The 20,756-nt window shown below is 42.9% G+C and overlaps 1 protein-coding gene across 1 annotated transcript in view; it reads left to right on the forward strand.

Annotated features, from left to right (window-relative positions):
- The window catches only part of SLC22A23 (solute carrier family 22 member 23), a 167,121-nt gene that overhangs the window by 120,188 nt on the left and 26,177 nt on the right, over positions 1-20,756 (forward strand). Inside the window, exon 4 of the mRNA XM_083188011.1 lies at positions 20,276-20,444. Coding sequence (XP_083044137.1) covers positions 20,276-20,444 — 169 coding nt within the window. The remainder of the gene's footprint in view (positions 1-20,275; positions 20,445-20,756) is intronic.

A 20,756-nucleotide genomic window follows, 5' to 3' on the forward strand; every position in this document is an offset into this window, starting at 1 on the left:
GGTTTTTGGTCCAGGAGCAATTAAAATTATTTATGACCAATGTAATAGGCAAAATTTGTGCTTGTGGCTTCGATTCATAACATAGGCCAACAAACCGAAAAATTGTGTCCCTCATCCAGGGTCGGATTAAAGGGGGGGGGGGGGGGGGGCAAAGCGGGCCCCCTGTGGTTGGCATGTATTTAATATATATATTTTTTAGCTAAAGGTTTTGTTCATGGGAGTGGGGTAGTGCTGCAGCTTCACCTATCTGCCAATGTGACAATGATTAATGATGCTGAGCATCGGGTGCCAAGGCAAACTGACTGCACAAGTGTGCAGTGCATTACTGGGAGTTGACTGAGTCCCATGACACTTTGCACAAAAGGGCAGTGGCTGAGAGGTTTGTGCTGAGCTCTGATTGGTGGAGCTCATAACATGCTTCTCAGGCCCATGGAGGACAGCAGCAGCAGCCTAGTCATGGGAGAGTTTTTAATCAGAGGCAGCACTGAGCCTGTGAGGTCTCCTACAGAGTAAGGTGCAGAGGGGCAAACACAGGCTATTCATGTGGTATGTATGTATGTATGTGTATATAATATATATATCCCCCCCCCCCCCCCCACACCCTGCAGTTACCCATTGACCAAGTTTATACTGCCTTTACTTTGTGCTTTGAAAGTGTAATATTCTCCCATGCAGTTTGCGGCCAGTAATGACAAGTGCAAAAAAAAACACAGAAACTTTAGGGGACCGTGACTCAAAAATGTTCAGGACTGTGTCTAGTACAGGTTTGGTCTGCATATAAGTGTTAAAATACAGACCACACTGTGCTAGAAGCCTCACAGCAAAGAGCGACACCCCAGGCAGGGAAGAGGAACTGCATGGGTTTTGAAAGTTGCAGGGTGCTAGAATTAACACTAGTATAGGCTTTGCTTTAAACTACAGCAGATACTGAACCTATTGCAGTCTGTGTTTATGACCACCTGTTCTTCTGGGATTCAATAATACCGATGGAGCCGGCCTTAACTTTGCAGCGCTGGCGTTTCTATCGCCAGCCCCGCCAGCGGCACGCACGCGCACGAGGTGCTCGTGCGCCCCGTGGCAACTGACCTTGTCCCGGGTCCTCGCCGCCCCGCCTTCCCCCCCCTAACCCTGCCTGTCTCCCTGAAGTGGAGACGGGCAGGCACCTGCATCGCCACCGTCGAGAGACTGGGACGCGCATGCGTCCCAGTCTCTCTTGCCGGCGCAAGGGGTCTGGCGAGCACCGGCCAAAGATGAAAGATGCTCCATCTGTATATACCGGGTCTGCTATTAACATACTGCCAAAGATTAAAATGATTTACCAAAAGGCAGAAAGAATGTACTTGGCCACATACAGGTCACAGCCACTGTTCCTTAGGCAGCCGTGGGAGACCTAATACGCAGTATTCCAAAGTGATGATGCATTTTGAATAATTGCTGAGCAGTGGCATAGCTATAGAGGGTGCAGGGGATGCAACTGCTATGGAGCCCATGAGCTCGGGGCTCCCAAGGCCCAGGAGGCAATCCCCTGCACCCTTTTGATTTTTTTTTAAATAGTGCTTCCTTCAACAGTGGTGGGAGCAGGGACCCGGTGCTGTCAGCATATGCGACTGTAATAGCATAGACCCAGCGCTTTGAGCAAGGGAGGCCGTAGGAGCAGCAGTGGAGGCCGTAGGAGCCTGTGCAGTCGGTGAAGGCAGCTGGTGATAGCAGGGAACTGGCGCTGTCAGTGTCGGTGAGAGCAGGGACACAGCGCAGTTAGCGGAGGCAGCTGGTGCAAGCAGAAAACCCAGCCTGTCAGTACTGTAGGAACCAGAACCAGAAGGCCAGACACTGAGGAATTGGCCACTGCTGAAGATAGTGAAAATGAGACCTTCCACTGCCAGAGGTACACATTGATACACATTGATATTTGATATCTGTACTGGGTGGGGTGGGTTGATTAATCCTTTCCAAACCCTACTCCTCCCTCACTCAGACCCTCTTTTGCTACCTACCCTCTCTCCATCCCACACCCACCCCATTTATTTCCTCTTTTCTCCCCTCTCTCTAACAGCCTCTCGCTTTCTGCTCCCACTATCTCTGTACCATGCTTTTTCTCTCATTCCCTGTCTCACCCCGACACCCTCACTCACTTCATGTCTGACACCCTGACAACTCTCTCTCCCCTTCCTCTGCCTGACATCCTCTCTCTGTCTCTCCACTTATATCACGGACAATCTGTCTCTGTTGTTCTTTCTCTTTCCCTGACACCCCATCTCTCCCTATCACCCTAAAACTGTCTCTCCATCTATCTCGCTGACACCCTCTCACTCATCTTCTCTCTTTCCCTGACACCCTCTCTTTCTTGTCTTTCCACCTCTCTCCCTGTCATCCTCTCTCGTATTTGTTTCTCTTTTCTCTCTCTGACACTCTCTTGCTCCCCTCTTTCTCTCTGACTCCTGCTCTTGTCCCCAGGGGCGAATTTAGGGGTCAGGCCACCCCTAGGCACAACATTTTTGTGTCCCCCCCCCCCCCCCCTATTTTAATGTAATGTATATACATTGTTATTTATATATTTCATTAAAATTTAACTCTAGCCCACCTTAATATTTTTTTAAGCACTCTGGGCTGCTCACTGTACAGATGACCCGGAGGGAGGCACTTATTAGTACAGTGATTAGCAGTGTCTCCGTCAGTCTCTCTCACACTGTGACTGACTAAGTGCAGGGAGGATCTGCGCGCCGCTCAGCTGCTGGATACGCAGCCAATAGACTGTGTGTGTGTAGAGTAGCCAATGGGCGGGCGCCGCCAGCAGTGAGCCTGAGCCATTTCCGGATACACAGGGGGACCGTCGGACCCAGCCACTAAGCGGTGATGTAATGTGCATGGCAGAGTGGGTGGGCAGTGGCGGGTGACGAGCGGCGCTGCCGCCAACATATGATAATTCATGTCTGCGGCGGCGCTCCTCAATTGCCGGTGCCCACCCGCTGTGCCATGCTGCTATTTAACAGAATGACAGCCTGCCTGCCGCCCTTAAATGGTGCCGCTCTGAGGCCGGTGCCTCACGGGCCTAGTCACAAATCCGGCCCTGCTTGTCCCTATCTTTCTGTGTCTTGCTCCTCCCCCACTTTTTCTTTCGCTGACACCCTCTCTCTTGCTCCTCTCTCTTGCTCCTCTCTCTTTCCCTCTTTTTCCATGAAACCCTCTTTCCCTCACCACCCCTCTCTCACTATATCTCTTTTCCCTGACACTTTTTATCTCATAAGTCTTTCTTCTGCCCTCCTAAGGAGCATTGTAGTGACCATGGTGGGGGGACCCTTTAAATATTTTGCTATGGAGCACACAAAGTTCTAGTTACTCCCCTGTTGCTGAGTACTATATACTGGAAGATGTACGATACATGTGTTATATGGCTTTCTTGGTGTAAATAATTTTGTGTGCTGCTAATAGGTAAATTACTTTGCAGGTTTCACTGTTGCCCGAAATATGTTCTCTGTATAACCCGGCATGTGCTATGTAACTAGGGGCGGATCTAGAAAGTACATCTGGGGGGGGGGGGGGGCAGTTTGAAAATACCCTCTACTCATAACCCCTCTCACTTTTTGGCTCCTCCCATTTTCACCACATTGAGTAACAGTTATTAGTTGTGGATGCCCCTCTGTTCTCTTGCTCCATTGTGGTCACTGTGACTGCCGCTCACCTTGTGCCAGGAACTCCCCCTCACGAACATGGTCACCCTCCTCATACTGGGGTCTCCACCCAGGTGTGGGCAGCATCTCCCCACCTGCCCCGCTAAGCCGGAAGAGAGCAGGCAGCAGCGGAGCTCTCTGTCTTCTGCCGTTCTGCTGCTCCCATATCGATGTATGATCTGTCCATCATGACCACTAAGCAGGCTCTAAGCGGGGGAGGGGGGTGGCAGCAGGGAGATTGAGGGGAGAGACCAGCAGGCAGCTACTCCTCCCCTTCTGCAGCCGCTAGCAGTGGCAGCAATCCTCCTCTTAGCCCCAGAACTCTGTCCGCCCTGCCAGTGACATCACTACACAGCCCAAACTGCATGGTGTCTTGGCTGACGGCAGAAGTGTTTTTCATACCCTAGGGGGGGCGATCGCCCCATCCGCCCCCCCCCCCCTCCTTCCCCCCTAAATCCGTGACTGTATGTAACTGATAGAAGGGTGATTCTGCTTGGTCACATGAATCATTTTGTGTTCAGAGGATTACTGTTGTCTGGTCTTTCCATGTGAATAATTCCAACACACCAAGTCTTCTATTATCTTTTATTTAATAAAAAAAAAAAACTGTTAACATGTTATATATGAATATAGTTATGCAAATGGTTATCGGCTTGGTGGGAGATTAGGACAACCAAGTCCCAATTGGCACATGTGTTTAGATATTAGGACAGCAAGATCAACTTAGTGTTGTAGTGGAGGGCAAGGGGCATGTCCTAGAAGCAGAGACAGATTAACAGCAAGGTGGTACAGGGGAGTGCCCAGGGTCTGGTAGACCTAGACTGATGCCTCCTACATCATGCACGTACTGTGCTGTATCCTCCGTTGCCTGCTAAGCAACCAGACTTGAATGTCTGCTGTGCAGTGCTGCAGTTACTTTATGAAAAGTTACCCAGCTGCCTCAGTGTTGTTCCTGGATGTGTGGAAAAGGTGGTCTGGGATAATGGTGGTGGAGTTCGGGACCATGTGAGGGAGGTGTAAGGCCTAATGCTGGTGGAGGTGTGAGTGTTGCTACAGTGGAGCAGTTGGTTTTGGTTAAATAGGTGAGTTGGATTTGGAGGAATATGAGCAAAGCTTTAAGTATGGGAGTGAGTTGAGTTAGGATATTAGCAAGAAAAGTATACAGGTTGGGCTATAGAGCAGCGGTTCCCAACCTTTTTCTCTCCTGTACCCCTTAATTAGGCTTTTCATTTATGTGTACCCTCTTCTCTCAATTTGAAATATTCACAGTACTTAGGAGTAGACTGGAATTGAGCTTTATGCATATCCTTATATTAGGAGTAGCGGAGGGGTAGTGTGTGGTCAGAAATCGGGTCCTTCTGTGTTTGGCCGCTGGCTGTGTCCTGTCTCCAGGGTTCCGGCTAATGCCTGTAGGGTTAATGCTGCTGCTTTCCCCACCCGTGTCAGCACGGGGCAGATGTCTGAGAGCAGCACAGGAGCTCCCAGTGGATTGCTGGACAGGCAAGAGCACAAGAAGATGCTGATGCTACAGATGGAACAGGAAATGACACATAGCGGTTCATCTCCATGGCAACGGTAGACTTCTTCCGCCATTACCAATATTATTTTCATATACCCCCAACTGGTCTGCAGGTATAGAGACGCAAGTTCTTTATATTTACTGCAATATGCATGATTGATGGAATTCATGCGCATAGGGAAGCTTTGTCCTATTTTTACCCCCCTATGTATTGGTGACTCAGTAGCTGTCTGTCTTGGGCAGATGATTTTCATTGTGAAGCTATATGACATTTAACAGAGTTCAGAATATGCTTCATACATTTTTGCATAGGGCGAGATATGTGTACTAGTAGACCTTTTCCCTTTCTGGTGACTTGTATTACATTTCCACAATGTATGATTTCATTTTGCGAAATCTGGTGTTAAAAGAATAATTTATAAATATGGCTGTATTTGGAAAATTATAATATTACACAAGTCCAAAAAATAAAAATAAAGTAATTGCAATCATTTTCTGCAATAAAAATTATCATAATTTCTTGATTTAATATATATTGTGTATACTGTGGTATCATGGCTATCATGTAATAATTGAATTGCATTAATTTTCTGCTATGTCCATCTTAATGCATTGGCCCATTTATTTCAAGATCAAGCTTTTTCTGTATTCCCAAACAGTGGTAGAGAGCATTATACTATGTACAATTCAAACAGTAGCCTGACTCATCAAGTAAGAAATTGCAGTATGGAAAGTACAGACTTTCCAAATGAGGAGTCCCCTTTGGAGCAAACTTATTTTTCATTATACAGTGCCAATTATTCTACAACTTACATTCTAACTTTTTAATTGATCCCAGGATGTTAATTAAGTTTAGGAATCATTGTGGCTGATTTTCCAACTCAGTGTTCTTTTTTTTCTTTCATTTTAAATAGTGGTGTTTGTATTAGTAATAAAGCATTTCAGAGAGACAGATGATGGTTGTGATAAAATGCATGTTCTGTTTGATATTTGACACATCATGGATCGCATGGCCGGTGTTCCCCAAGGCGTAGGACATATGCTAGGTTAAAATGTTCCAAGTGTTGCGAGTCACGGATTAAAAATTCTTTTTAAAATTCACTGCATAAAGAATGGCCTCTATTTACAGCAGACTTCCCACATTAGTATAGTACTTTTTTTTTTAAACCTGCAGCCCACAATAAACTGTTATATACTAGCAGCCAGTATGAAATTCAGCATCCATGTTACCTCTGTATGCTTCCATATAACCACTAACCATGCAGGGTTCCAGTAAGATTATCTGGATGGTTGATCTACATTATCTAGGTCAGCACCATATGGTCTACATGGCCAAAAGGTTGACACAAGCAAAATGTCGACATGGCTACAGTCAACCTGAAGAGGTTGACGTGAGTTTTTGGGGACTTTTTTTTTAAACTGTCATAATGTAACTCTAGTGTCTAACATGCATAACGTTGACACTAGAAAAAGGTAGAAACTGAACATGAAAAGGTTGCACTTTTTTTGTGAAACTCACATGCAACCTATTCATGTTCCATTTCTACCTTTTTCTAGTGTCAACGTTATGCATGTCGACATTTTTTCCAGTGTCCACCTAAAATACCACACTCTCCAGTAACTACAGTAACAGTGCAGTAACTACAGTAACAGGTGGTTTTAACCTATGGGCTGCAGTCCCGTTGGGAGGTGTCCCCTCCCTCCGGGATGCTTCTCTGTGCGCAAATGCGGTGCAGTCCCCAAAACGGGTTCTGAGCATGCGCAGTATAACAGACAACACTGCTCATGCGCCGGAGTTGGCAACCTGATTAAGCCTCCGGGGGCTGCTGCAAAGGCAGCCCATGGAGGCTTGGACCAGCGCATGCGCAGTGTATGAAGTTACTGTGCATGCGCTGGCCCCATGCAGGGGACCGGCGGTGGGGAGCATGGCAGCGGAGGGGGGCCCGCATTGCGGCAGCCTCCCTCCTCCGCAAGGGTAGGAGCCGCCACTGGTGCAGACCCATAATAACCATTCATACTCATTTAGGGATGCAGTCAAATGGTGGACATGCAATGTGTTGACATTCTCAGAATATATACATTTAGGATTTGGCTGCAGGGGGGAGGTTGGGCTTAGGCTGCAGTGTCGGAGAAGTTAGTGTTAGACACGAGTTACAGTTAGGGGTAGGGATTAGGGTTATGGACAGCGGAAACATACATAGTAGGGCTGACCTAAAAGTGACAGACAAATGACTGCTTAAAGACATTGCTGAGGCTTCTATAGACTCTCGGAAGAAAGTAAGATACGAATGAGCCACCAGGGATGATATGTCTTCATTGTAACGGTCATCATTTCATAATTGACTACATGATACATGCTAACATCATGACGGTTGCCAGATCATATCCAACCCCTCATTGTGCTTCCACCGCTACAGATGCAATGATACAGACTTCCATTCCTTACCTCTTATGCAACAGCCAATAATTGCTCATACCTAAATGGCTGTTAGGTTTTATATAGAAGAGGCAGCTTACATCGCTACTTATTATCAAAACACAGTTGGTAAACGTATTACTGTGTTATAGTGGCAGCACTTGAGAAAAACTTCTGTAGATAAGATAAGCATTCTAGAGGTCACCAAGTAGAGCATATGAGTCTGTCCTTCATATAGATCAAATACATTATTATAAGTAGAGGGTGTGTCATTCCTTTATATGTGATTTACAAAATTAAATTGTAATGGAAAATTATTGAAGGATAGCTTCACCTAAAGCTGCTATGCCACCTTGGAATAATTGTTAATCAGAATTGAATGGCTGCAGAAGAGGATGAGCAGGCGGACCAGTCAAAAGCCATAATCGCTTGTGATTGGTCCCTCCCTCTCTCTCTCGGAAAAAAAGTTGCTGGTTAGGGGGAAGGGGCCACCTTAGGAAACCATTACCAATGTGTGAAACAAAAATGAAAAGAAAATGCTGACCTTTTTTAAAGTGCTGTAATAATGGCATTTCTGCCACTACAAAATGGGTGCAATTACCATGTACGCTAGCTGTGCCATTTTAGGGCTTATTAGAGCCTTGAGAGCAATAGATAAGCTGAAAAAAGCATTTTTCTTGACTGATTTTTTACAAATAAGGAACAGGAGCATGCTGTTGCTGTGCTATTCTACAAAATGCTCTTTCCTGGGAAGAAAATTGTTTTACTGAGTTATTGTGCAAAGAAGGTTGGCAATGCATTTAGAATAGATTTAGGAATTGTTTTTTTCATCATGGTATTTTACACCTAGCGTGTTAAAATGTATGTTTTATTAGTTTATGATCATTGTCTATTATAAGATTATTTAAAAATAGCTGGCACCTTTTTAACATTTTTTAAAGTCACTACATATAATTAAAACTATTCTGTATACGGATTTTTTGGGTTAGTCTGTAAACAAATGTGCAGGTAATACAATAGCTGTAGGGTCTGCCGTTATGATCCTTTAATTTGCAGGTTGATCCTACATTGGACAGCATTTTTGTCATCACAGAGGTATTTTTAGCGAGCTGCTGTATTTTGCGTGGCAAAGTAATTCAGTTAACCCTCATAGCAGTCACTACCCGGGATTCTGTTTTAGTCTTCACAGGCCCTGTGTTTTTCACATGTTAGCAGGTACATTTTATTGCCTGAAAACATAGAGAGAAAAAGTTGCACTAACTACCTTTCTTTGCGGTAAAAGTAGAATGGTGTCTCTTTATTCTATATCGGCTCGTACATGGCTTGATGAATCTGGACCAAGGGATCTATTTATGAAGACTTTGATGGAGATAAGTGGACAGAGGAAGTACAGGCCAGTCAGCTCCAGTTGGGAGCTGACTGGTTGGTACTTTTTCGCTGTTCACTTCATCTCCATATAAGGCTCCATATAAGGCTTCGTAAATAGACCTCCAAATTTGGTACACATATCCAACTTCAAATGCTGCCTTCATTTCTCTGTTTTTCATTGCCACAGTGCTGATGTAGGTAAGGACATCGGTCCTCAATCATCAATAGCAATGAAATGGATTGTCCAAACTGAGGGGGTGATGCAAAGTGAGAGTCAAAGGAGAGAGCGAATAGGACGAGAGGAGGGGGGGGGGGAGGTAAAGAGGGAGGCAGGCAAATAGGTTGAATGGAAAGACTCCTATACTATTGACAGAGGAAAGACTCATATCCACACTTAAGAAAATTGGGTTATTGCATCACTTTAGATTTAAATGAATACAAGAAATACAATCCCTTGAAGATGTTTCAATATTTAAGAACATTTTCATCATGTATATAATCTAACACGCACTCCATGGCCATGGGTATGTGACCATTAGAACATCCCACTTATCTGCTTGTTAAACATTCAATAGCAGTGGGCGTTAATATGGAGTAGGACCACCTTTGCTGCTATAACAGCCTCCACTCTTCTGGGAATAGTTCATTGTAGTTTGGAGCATGGCTGCAGGGATTCTCATCATAAAGGCGTTCGTTGGATTTAATGTCAGAGCCCTATCCAGACCACTCCAATTTCTTGCATAAACAAACCTTGTAAATCTATTTTCAGACTTGCCAGATCATAATTCATGATTTGTCACTCCAGAAAATGCAGTTCCACTGTTCTATAGTACAGTCTAGGTGTACTTCTGATGTGTCTACAGCTTTTTAGCTATGGACACTCCATCCATGAAGCTCCCTACAAACAGTTCTCCTGCTTCCTGCTGACATTGCTCTCAGAGTTTATAGCGAGGAAAGATGATATTTGTATACTACATGCCACAAACATCAGAATTTGGTAGTCCCATTCTGTGAGTTTGTGTGTCCGACTGCTTCACAGATGAACAATTGTTATTCCTAAATATGTCCACCTCACAACAGTAACACTTAAAACTGACCAGGGCCGAGATTTGATGAAAGGTCTTGTTGGACAGGTAGGATCATCTGTCTATAATGCTATGTTGAGAGTTGCTGAACTTTTCAGTACCACTTTTGCTACTGCTGATGTTTGACTGAGAGGAATACATTGCACAATGCTCTATTTTATGTACCGATTAGCAATGGGTGTGGCTGAAATGCACAAACATAGAAATGACACTGAAGTGCCAAAAGTCACGAGCAGTATGTTGAAGTAATAGTAGAGGGTGACACCATACTTTTGCATCTTTGAAATGTCCAGATCTACATCAGTTGTAATCTGACATGTTGTGAGTAATAGAACACAGTTTAGGCTTCTCATGACAAGGCCCATTCATTTCAAGGTGACCTGAACGGCGCATTAGACCTTTTGGTGTGATTAGTATTCTCGAGTGTTCCAATGAATAGTGTGGCTGACATGTTTGCCTTATATGAACCCAAATAAACATTTATGAGTTCACCTTCAAATGTCTAAGAGCTATGGGAATTAGTCCAGATAGCATGGGTGAACATCTCTCCAGAGGTCTTCCATCATCAAGCACATTGCTGGGTTAGACTGGGTCCTACACAATACTAGGCATCTCTCCCAGACTTTAAGCACTTCAGTGTAGAATGGATGGGCAAATGCAGGATTTCTAGGAAAGGAAATCAAACTATCTAGCGCTCTGCCATGAATCTGCCCTCCTCCCACTCCTAAAAATCATAATTGTAATTAGCAATCCATCACTGAAAAACATGCCCCAAATTTTCAATATCCCCACTTCTTTATATGTGCCTTTTTCCCACCCCTTGTAAGATTGCAGAACTCAGATCAATGGTCCAGGTTTAGATGTGGTGGGACTAAGCATCACAGCTGCTTATTTGGACCCAGCAGTTATGCACAGATATGGTAATTCAGCATGAGACCTCCTGCATGCATTTGTGATCTAGTGCTGTGACCCATGGGTTGTGCAAGCCGTCTGACACAGCTCCTACCAAGAGGCCAGCAGAGTTCCATCTTCCATTGGAGATCCTAAAATGGGTCCTCCCCCAAAACAGAGGTGACCTGACTACATTTTGGTAAACTGAGGCCATCGCTACCATCAAATGGTTGCAGACTTGGCGGCTTCAGGCTAGAGGACCTGTACTTCACAAAGTACCGAGCAACGTTACTTTGTGACATGGGCAGTAACAGCGTTGTGACCTGAATCAGATTCAATATGTGGTGACAAAATTTAAATGTTGAATACTCACTTTTGCTGGTCTCAACATTTCCCAACCCTGCTTTCGAAAAACCCCTACAGTTTTGTACGTTCTGATTGGTGGATTGCTGGAACTATCTACCAGTCAGTGTAAGAGTACATCCAACACTGTGATTGGTGGATTTCTTGAGCCATTAACCAACCAGCATTGCATAGCAGGACCCCTATGACTACAGACGAATAGTGCAGTCAGTGGTGAGTTTCTGTGGGCGGCGAACATCTACTGTCTTGCCCAGCCCATCCCCCGATGCCTCTGTTGTCTGTAATGGGGCTTCCAGGTACTTTTGGGTTTTGTGTGGTTTTTTTCTAAACTCCTCTCCTTTTTTTCCTCAACTTTAGCCCTCCTTACTTACATTCTGTTTCTTACTCTCACATGCTGTGGAGTATTGTGAAGACCTACACATCAATCTTTGTTAATAATTGGAAGGAAACAAACAAAAAAAAAGTAACATATATGTAAATGTGTAGTGCTCATAGAAAGTACATGTGGTTTGCAATTTTTTCTTTCTTTTTATAAATATGCTTAAAAACAAACAAAAAAACTAAAATTTAAGCTGGAAACAAATTGAATTAAGAATTTAATGCATTGTTCCTTTAGCGCTATCTCCTTCTTTATTTCATACAATTCAGTGACAACATTTAGCAGCAAGGAGCTTCATGCTATTGCAAGAAGATATATACCTATATAAATAGTGTTCATGTGGATACAGAAAAACAAGTGATGTACTCCTAAATAAGAACGGTACTTGTTTCCTAGAACGGCCACAATCGTGAGTGATCGTGGCTCTTAATTAAGGGACCCGATCCTCACGATGTGGCCGATTTTTTACAATTTTTTCCCTTTGAATGACAGAAATCGGGTCAATCGGTCGGTCGCGACCAATTAAAATCGGCCGCGATGCGACCGACCGATTCACCCGATTTTTCCATAGACTTCAATGTTAAAAAATCTTTTAACATTGAAATCGGGAGGATCGCGTCGGTCTTGTGCCATTATAATGGCACAAGATTAGATGGACTTGATTAAGTCCATCTCACATAGGGAAAAATGATAAAAAAGGTGAAATGGGCCAATATGACCCATTTCACATTTTTTATGTGCCCGCCATGACCCCACGATAGACGTCAACCCGAAGCGTGGCGAGCGCAGCGAGCCCGCGAGGGGCGGCGGTACGCGTCCTCCGACCTTTTCATTCCCCTACTATCCACGTCGGCGTGGAGTTGAGAATATATAGTGTGGCGAGCGCAGCGAGCCACCGAGCCCGAAGCGTGGCGAGCGGACGCGTATACCTGTGAAGTTATACGCGTCCCCTCGCGGGGCTCGCTGCGCTCGCCACGCTTCGGGCTCGGTGGCTCGCTGCGCTCGCCACACTATATATTCTCAACTCCACGCCGACGTGGATAGTAGGGGAATGAAAAGGTCGGAGGACGCGCACCGCCGCCCCTCGCGGGCTCGCTGCGCTCGCCACGCTTCGGGTTGACGTCTATCGTGGGGTCTAGCCCACTTAGTAACATTTGGGGGGGCAATTGAAAAAAATCTGGTGAAAAAAAAAAAAAAATCGGGTGAAAAATCGGTCGGTCGGATCGGTCGCATCGTATGCGACCAAATCGCATGCGATGCGATCGATCCGATTTTTTATCTTCCGACCACAACGATCTAAATCGTTGTGGCCGTGCTAGGAAACAAGTACCATAAGAACAAATAGCTCAGCAAGAGTCTAAAATATCTAATCAAAATGTGTCTAGTATTCACAAAACAATGTTGAAGGCTCATCTGAGGAAATGTAGTAAGTATGTCATGTTAAACAACCCTTGCTGTGTTTCTGTCATCCTGACCCTAGAACAGCTAGTTCCTTGTTCCTTGACTGCACCAGGCATCCGCTCCATATCCAAGATAAACACGGGTATAGCATTGTGCAAGTTATTTCCTCAGGTCGGTGACCGTGGCTTAGAATATGCAGAGTGCATTTTATAGACTGGTACCGGGACTTAGCATGCCACTTTTGGGGGCAGATAGAATATTATTTCTTATTGGGAAAATTCTAACATGGATCACCACCTTTAAACAGCTTAATTCATTTATTATACAAATTATATAATATATACAGGTTTCTGTATTTTTGATGACCGAGAAACATGAGGTTTGTATATAAAATACAAATGTCGCAGGAAAACTGGAGCCTTAATCGGGAAACAAAAAGGAGGGGTTTTTTTTTTTTTTTTTTTGGGAAATTGTACACTATATCCATCCTTTGCAATAAATATCCTGGTTGTAAAGTTTTTAAAGCAACTTTAATCAACATTTCTTTTTCTATATTTACAATTTAAAAAAAAATGTACTTACTAATTTATTTGTAGACTCTCAGTACTCTGAAGAGATGGTGACATATAAGGTAGGTTAGTCAGCCAGAAGGCATGGAAGGTCCTGCTCATGAGGGCTTGCAATTTAGTGGGAAGGATAGGAGAAAAATGTTAAAGGATATATTGAATTGGCCTGAGACATGGTATAGCAGCCATCTTGGTTGAAATAATTTGCAGTAGCATGTGTTCTTCGTTCTCCAAATATCAAGACAATCTCAGTATGTCCTGTTTGAGTTAGTGCCATTGTCATTAATGTCACAACCTGCGAAAGTAAACTCAATTACAAGAATGAATAAATATTTGTTAAATGAAGAACGCCATTGTTTTTCTAATGAAATTCCGAATGTGCTTGATTTCACGTGACTACCTTCAAAATTAAGAATTTAGAGCTGCATCCAAGATGGCTGATTTCAAGATGGCCACCATAATAGGGAAATACACTAAAACGTTTATCCTTACTCCCATATCATGCATAGACATTGGATTAATATTTCCTTTCCACACTTGTGGACTACCCTGTACTTTGTGGTTGGAGGAAGGGAATATATCACATGATCAGTAACAACCATACACCATAAGCGTTCCCTGAAAACTCACCTCTTCAGGCAAGCCTATCCTATTTATGTACCACAAGCCTGTCCTTGTGTTTCCCTCCTATGTCCCTAAAGATTGTAAGCTTGCAGCAGGGCCCTCCTACCTCTAAGTCTGTCTGTTGTTACCCAGTTTGTTTTATCACGGTTTACAATTGTAAAGCGCAACGGAATCTGCTGCGCTATAGAAGAAACGGTAAATAAATAATAAATAAATACAAAAAGAGGCATGTAGCTCCACAACCAAGAAGTGTGTATATCCAAAACTGTTAATGAAAAAGCATGCAGGCCACTAACCTGTCTGAACCCAGTGAAAGCAAGTATCCTAAACAGCGAACCAAAAATGCTAGGCTGCAACTTCTGTAGCACATTAATTTGCTATATTGCAAAGGGGTTGATTGAACAACAAGAAATATTCTTATGGCTCACTATGAATGATAAATGGTGCTCCCGCCAATCTCCTCCTAAATGTCATTTTTTAACATGCCAGTTATGAGCTGATTGGCTAGAGCACATTTGTCATTCGTAACGAGTGATAACAAAAGTATCACTTATTAATGTTGCCCCTTAGCTTCCAATGTAGCATAATGGAATGTTGTGAGAGGAATAGTTGCACCCACTCAGGTCACAACCTTTTCTACACAGATTTGAGATGGTCACACATAAATGTACAGCAATCATAAGTGTTTAGTGATCCTGATTCATATTTGGATGGAAACCTGATGGTTAATGATTAAATTGGATGGTTCAGGGTCTTTGTCCAGTTTTACGTATGTGCCAAATGGGTCTTGCGCAATCATTCACTTGCCTCCCCTTAGCTGCGGTATGATTGACATGCTGCAGCATTTGGGGGTGGAGCTAGGGCACACACATGTTCTCATCCACCTAGACTTCTCCATTTAGCCCTGAAAAGCCAGCGAGAGCTGCCACTAATCAGGAAGGCACAACTAAATCCCAAACATGCTTTCATAAGAAGAAAATGGGATCTTAATAGGTTTGCTTAAAAATAACGGAAAAATGGTTTTCCATTAATTTTCCACTGATAATTCGGTAACCCCCCTAAATGTTTCAGAAATACATGTAGATGACCTGGAATGGTCTTAGTAGAAAATGACATGAGGCTGCGTTGTAGTACTGTGTGATGCTGCAGCATCTTTGAGATTACTTTTAATTAGACCGTCAATGATAAACCTTACAGCACCACAGTGCAAATTCTATTTTAATTAGTATTCAAACATGTTTCATTATTTCCAGTTAAGAAGCTGAGCTGGGAGTACTTGTGACTGAACATAAGCAGAAGAGAAGCAGTATATTTTTGCTAGAATCATTTCATCTTACAAGACATACCTCCTAGCAATATAATCAGTGTGAGCCTCATGCTGGCACCCTTAGGCTCAGCTCTGTTTGGCCTAAAGCAGAGGTTGGTCATGCCCTCCAGACAGCGTGGTTTACATTGCTAGCTTTATATGCATCACTGGAAATGTATTCTTTCCATGATGCTGTAATGTAACATTTACAAAAAGAGCATAGTTTGTATTGAGTTGTAGCAATTTATAAGAGGAATAATGATCCGCCCTCATTAAAGACTGTTTGTGCACATTTTTCCTCAAGGCTAAATATAGGATGGCCAAGCCTCTAATTTTCAAAGCACAACATTTTTTTCCTCATAAACAAAATCACTAGAATGTATAAAGCTGCCTCACATCTGAGGTGTCTTTCAAGCTATAAACTTTGCTGTCTCTTTTCTTGTATGGCATGAACTTTTCCGACCACAGTTGCCCTGTGGTATCTGTTTGATGTGATTCATGAAAGGCCTCCTCGGTTCTCAAGAGATACATTTATAGAACACAGCCTAGTTCAGCCACATCTAAATGGGGGTTGAAAATAGCATATACTTTTGTGCAGTTTTTCCGTTTTTATCGCAGAGATTGTGTGGCAGGATCTCCCCCTCGGTCTGCTGTAATGGCTCACTCTGATTTTGGTGCAGCTTGGCTCTCATTCAAACTACTCAATTGCAAGTCAGAACTGCTGTAAGACATTTTATTGTACACTTCCAATGTCATCCTAAAGATTTATTACATAAGTGGGGAAAACGGTAGAGTGCAGATAGAGATGTTTGCTGCCTTTGCAATTTGTATTAAAGATTGCTGTCTAGAATAATAATACAGGAATAATACAGGAACTTCGAACACTGTTTATCTTTTGTTTATCTGTACGTAAGTGGACAATACTACTTATTTATGGAAAGATTTTTCTTCCTTTTGTCCAAATCTATTATAAATGTACTGAATTGTACTCTGTAAGAGGATATTTATTTGGAAGCACTTAAACTCCACATTAATTTATTAGTAGACATGTGTTGTCACACAGATACATAAAGCAATTGTTATAATAGGGAAAATATTAATACATTCAGCACACACAGTGGAATATATTTGGCAACCTAATGGACAGGATGTCCGTGGCCAATGCTAACATTCAGTGGGGGGATGGTGTTTTACGGTTAGTCACTAGGCCCTAGGGGGAGGGTTAGACTGCAAGAGGTTAGGGTGTGGCTGCAGGGAGGGTTAAGATTTGGTTAGAAGTGTACTTAACAGGTGTCGAACTTCTAGGCATCAAGTTGGCACAGTCTGACATGTGACCGCCAGTATTCCAAGAGCCAGGCTCCCATACCCAACCTGATTTCCTCAGTCTTTCAAAGAAACCTTATGTTTTTATGAAACTACATATTGATGGTTTTATTGTATCTAGTAATTATGATGTAACGGTCAGCACTAACTTCAGTGTTGACCATATGGCTAGTGGGTCATCTTCAAAATCAAAGTTTACATTTTCTAAATGTTAAACTACCACAACTCCCTTAGTGGTCAGATGTTGTATAACTTTCTGTTTATAGCTGTAATGGCTGCCTCATCTGACACTTACACTTGTTTGTTAGAGGCACAGTATTTTTGCTACCCCAACCCCCCCCCCCCCCCCCCCCCCCCCCCCTATCTGTTTTATCCTTTATTTACCACAACACTTACATACTAGGCAGTACATTTACGAAGATTACTCTATTGAAGATGGGATGTTGCCTATACCAACCAATCAGATAACAGATTATATCATCTTCTACAATATGCTAAATAAATAAGAATCAGAATCTGATTGGTTGCTATGAGCAACATCCCATCTTCAATATAACTCCCATCTTAGTAAATTTTACCCCATGGAGTCTCATGTTTGGTACATGTATTAATATTTTAATAACTTAAATTAATTTACTTAGCATACTCAACTGCTGGCAAACTAAAGCACATGCAAAACAGGATGTGTTTCAATAACCAACATTGACACTCACCCTTAGGCAACTTTGGGGCTAAATAGTGCCAATTAACCATACAGAAATATGGAAAGCCACAATATAATGCATTCAACTATATAGAGCAGGCATGTCCAAACTATGGTTCCCCAATTGTTGTGAATCTCCAAGTACCATCATGCCTTGTCACAGTTTTGGAATTAGGTAATGCTAAAACTATAGCAAGGCATGCTGGGATGTGTAGTTTCACAACAGCTGGAGAGCAGCAGTTTAGACATGCCTGATATAGAGTATATACCTCAAATTCTATTGTGTTACCAAATGCATTCTTTAGTGCTGGGGTAGCCAACCCTAGTCCTCGAGAGCTACCAACAGGTCTCCTCACAGAATCACAAGTGAGCTAATTAGCTCCATCTGTGTATCTTTTAAAATGTGTCAGTGATTAATGAGTGCAGCTGTGCAGCAGCTAGGTTGTCTGGAAAATGTGAACTGTTGGTTGCTCTCGAGGGCTAGGGTTGGCTACCACTGCTTTAGTGCTAGCTTCTGTATGTTTATTGTACATTTTGATTTAGGAGGATGCTTGTAACGCTATAATAGGTACACATGATTTAATGATTGCGTGTCAGAGTTATGGCCAGTTGCGATGATATATAGCCCTGCCAGTATTTTAGTACGTCCACATATAGCTGCATGCCATTGTGTGCAGAGGGCCATCTAGTGTACAGAACACCAGGAAGGAGGACACCCTGGATGGCTGCGTTGGACATGTAATAGTGGTTACACACTAGGTGACGCAGTATGCATCATTTCAGTATGCAACAGAATGAGGTATTGTCCAGTATGTTGGTTAGTGTGTACCCAGCTTTAGTTGCTGCCACTGTTTTAATTAAAGCTGGTTACACACTTAAAGAAGTGTGTGCCCAGCCGAGAGGATGGCCGATGTAACGATACATCAGCCGACCCATACACACTGAATGGTAAACTTATCGTTCATGTTAGCATTCCAATGCATGCTGTTATTTGGCAAATGATCGACAGGAGCATGCAGTAGTGGCTACACACTGAACAATGTGCTCAGTATGTCTGTCCAATACACCGGATAGGATGACCTACCACCTAGTAAATACCTAGCTATAGAGGTGTGAGACTTGTTAGCTGGTACTTTCAGGAATGGGATATGTAGTTAGGGCTCTATGCATGATTATAGCTTTGTATTCATATTTCTACCCTTGTTCTGTAGTAATCTTGCAGTAGGTAAAATTGCCATATCAGGGAAACTATGCGATAACAATTGGCGGAACTGTTCATAGCTGTGTTCCTTCAATACTTTACTATTAAAGTCTAACGATTGTTGTAACAATTAAAATGCAGTATGTCTGTATGAAATTTATTGCCAGGATAGGATTTTGTATATAAAAAGATCTCTTAAAAGAAACTAATGTAAAATACATAATACATGCAATATTGATTGAGTGTTGTCTGATGGTGAGTTCCGTAAAAAAACAAAAAGCTTTATATACATCTATGAATCTTATAGTTATCTTGCCATTGGGGAACATTAAGAATATCATTCACTGTTAAATTTTAATAGGAGCTTAATACCCTTTATCACTGGTCCTGTGTTTTGCATTTTAGGTCCGGTACATACTGTGCAGTTGAACTGGAATGTACAGTAGTGGTTACTAGAAGCCACTGAACCATCTATGCAATCTCCCCTCTTAAACCAAACTCCCTACACCATTGTAATCCTGTGTTTTTTTGATTGTTCTTTAAGTCTGATGTCCAATCCAAAATCGATAAATGCCACTATTTGCTTCTTTATATTGATGTATCCATCTGTGCTTTGAATTGATTTTTGTGACTTGAATTGATTTCTGTGATGGAGCCTGTGTGTGACTATGAATACATGACATTTGTAAAATAACATAAGGTACTTATGTATTAGCTGGGCGCCCGGCTACGCTACACTGACAACGTAGCTTTGGCTACGTTGTCAGCATAGCCATTGCCGGGCGGCTGGCTAATATGTGATGGGCAGCGGGGATTGTGCAGCGGCCGGGGTGAAGGACGGGCGGCGGTGATTGAGCGGCGGTGCAGCAATGGCCGCCATTCAGCGTAGTCACCGCTGGGGGAGCATCACATGGTTTCCCAGCTCCCCCAGCAGCACTACGCTAATAGCGTACATTGCTGCCGCCAGGGAGGAGTGTAATGACGGCCGTCATGCCAACATAATTATCTGTACAACATTTTAAATGGCAAAATCCCTGTTTTTTATACTCTCTGGACATTATGCTTCTATTTCGCCATTACAAATATTCCATAGGGGTTTCCAATTTCAGTACATGGATTAAAAAAAAAAAAAAATGTATTCCTAGAGTATAACGATTATTTAGACCCTGAGACCAGAACAGGTATTTTGGTGGTAATTCCCTGTGCCATGGGGAATCATACCAGACTGGAACAGTGACAGCGCAAATAGGTGGTAAAGCAAGCTAAATATGCAGAACGTATAGCTAAACACTTGCAATGACAGAATATCCTTTCTTTAAACACAAACACGTCTGTTTAGCTATGTACTGTATGACAATAATCCTATTGCAGGTACTATTTACATTTCCCATTAAGTGTGAAATGAGTTTTGGAACGTACAGTATTGTGCATTGACTGAAAAGTCTGTGTAATTCTGTTTCAGGAATAGAACTCTGCCCTCCTGGCCACAGATTCATGATCACCATGGTGGCCAGTTTCATTGGAATGGCCGGACAGTTCCTTCTGCCAGGTTTGGCAGCTCTATGCAGAGACTGGCAGATCCTCCAGGCTGTGATCATCTGCCCCTTCATCCTGATGCTGTCCTACTGGTAGTAAGTGTATTAGTTATGTTCATGGGAAACAGGGAGTTCTGCAGATTTTTTAATTGCATATATGTGACTACATCATTATTTATGGTAATATATATATATATATATATATCTATCAGGTATTTACATTTTTTTGTTGGTGGTAATATGGGTAACATCTGTCTGTGGCTTGTTTATCATGAGGTTTGAAACTTGAAAAGAGCTTTTATTATGCAAATAAATCTGCACCGTGAATCCTTGTAGCAATTAAGTATGTTAGAAATAGAATTTCCGCCTTCCCAGTGCTACTGTTTTATCTCAGGGTTTATAGGAATG

The sequence above is a fragment of the Crinia signifera genome, chromosome 5 (genome assembly GCF_055691185.1).
Source record: "Crinia signifera chromosome 5, ASM5569118v1, whole genome shotgun sequence".
Taxonomy (NCBI): domain Eukaryota; kingdom Metazoa; phylum Chordata; class Amphibia; order Anura; family Myobatrachidae; genus Crinia; species Crinia signifera.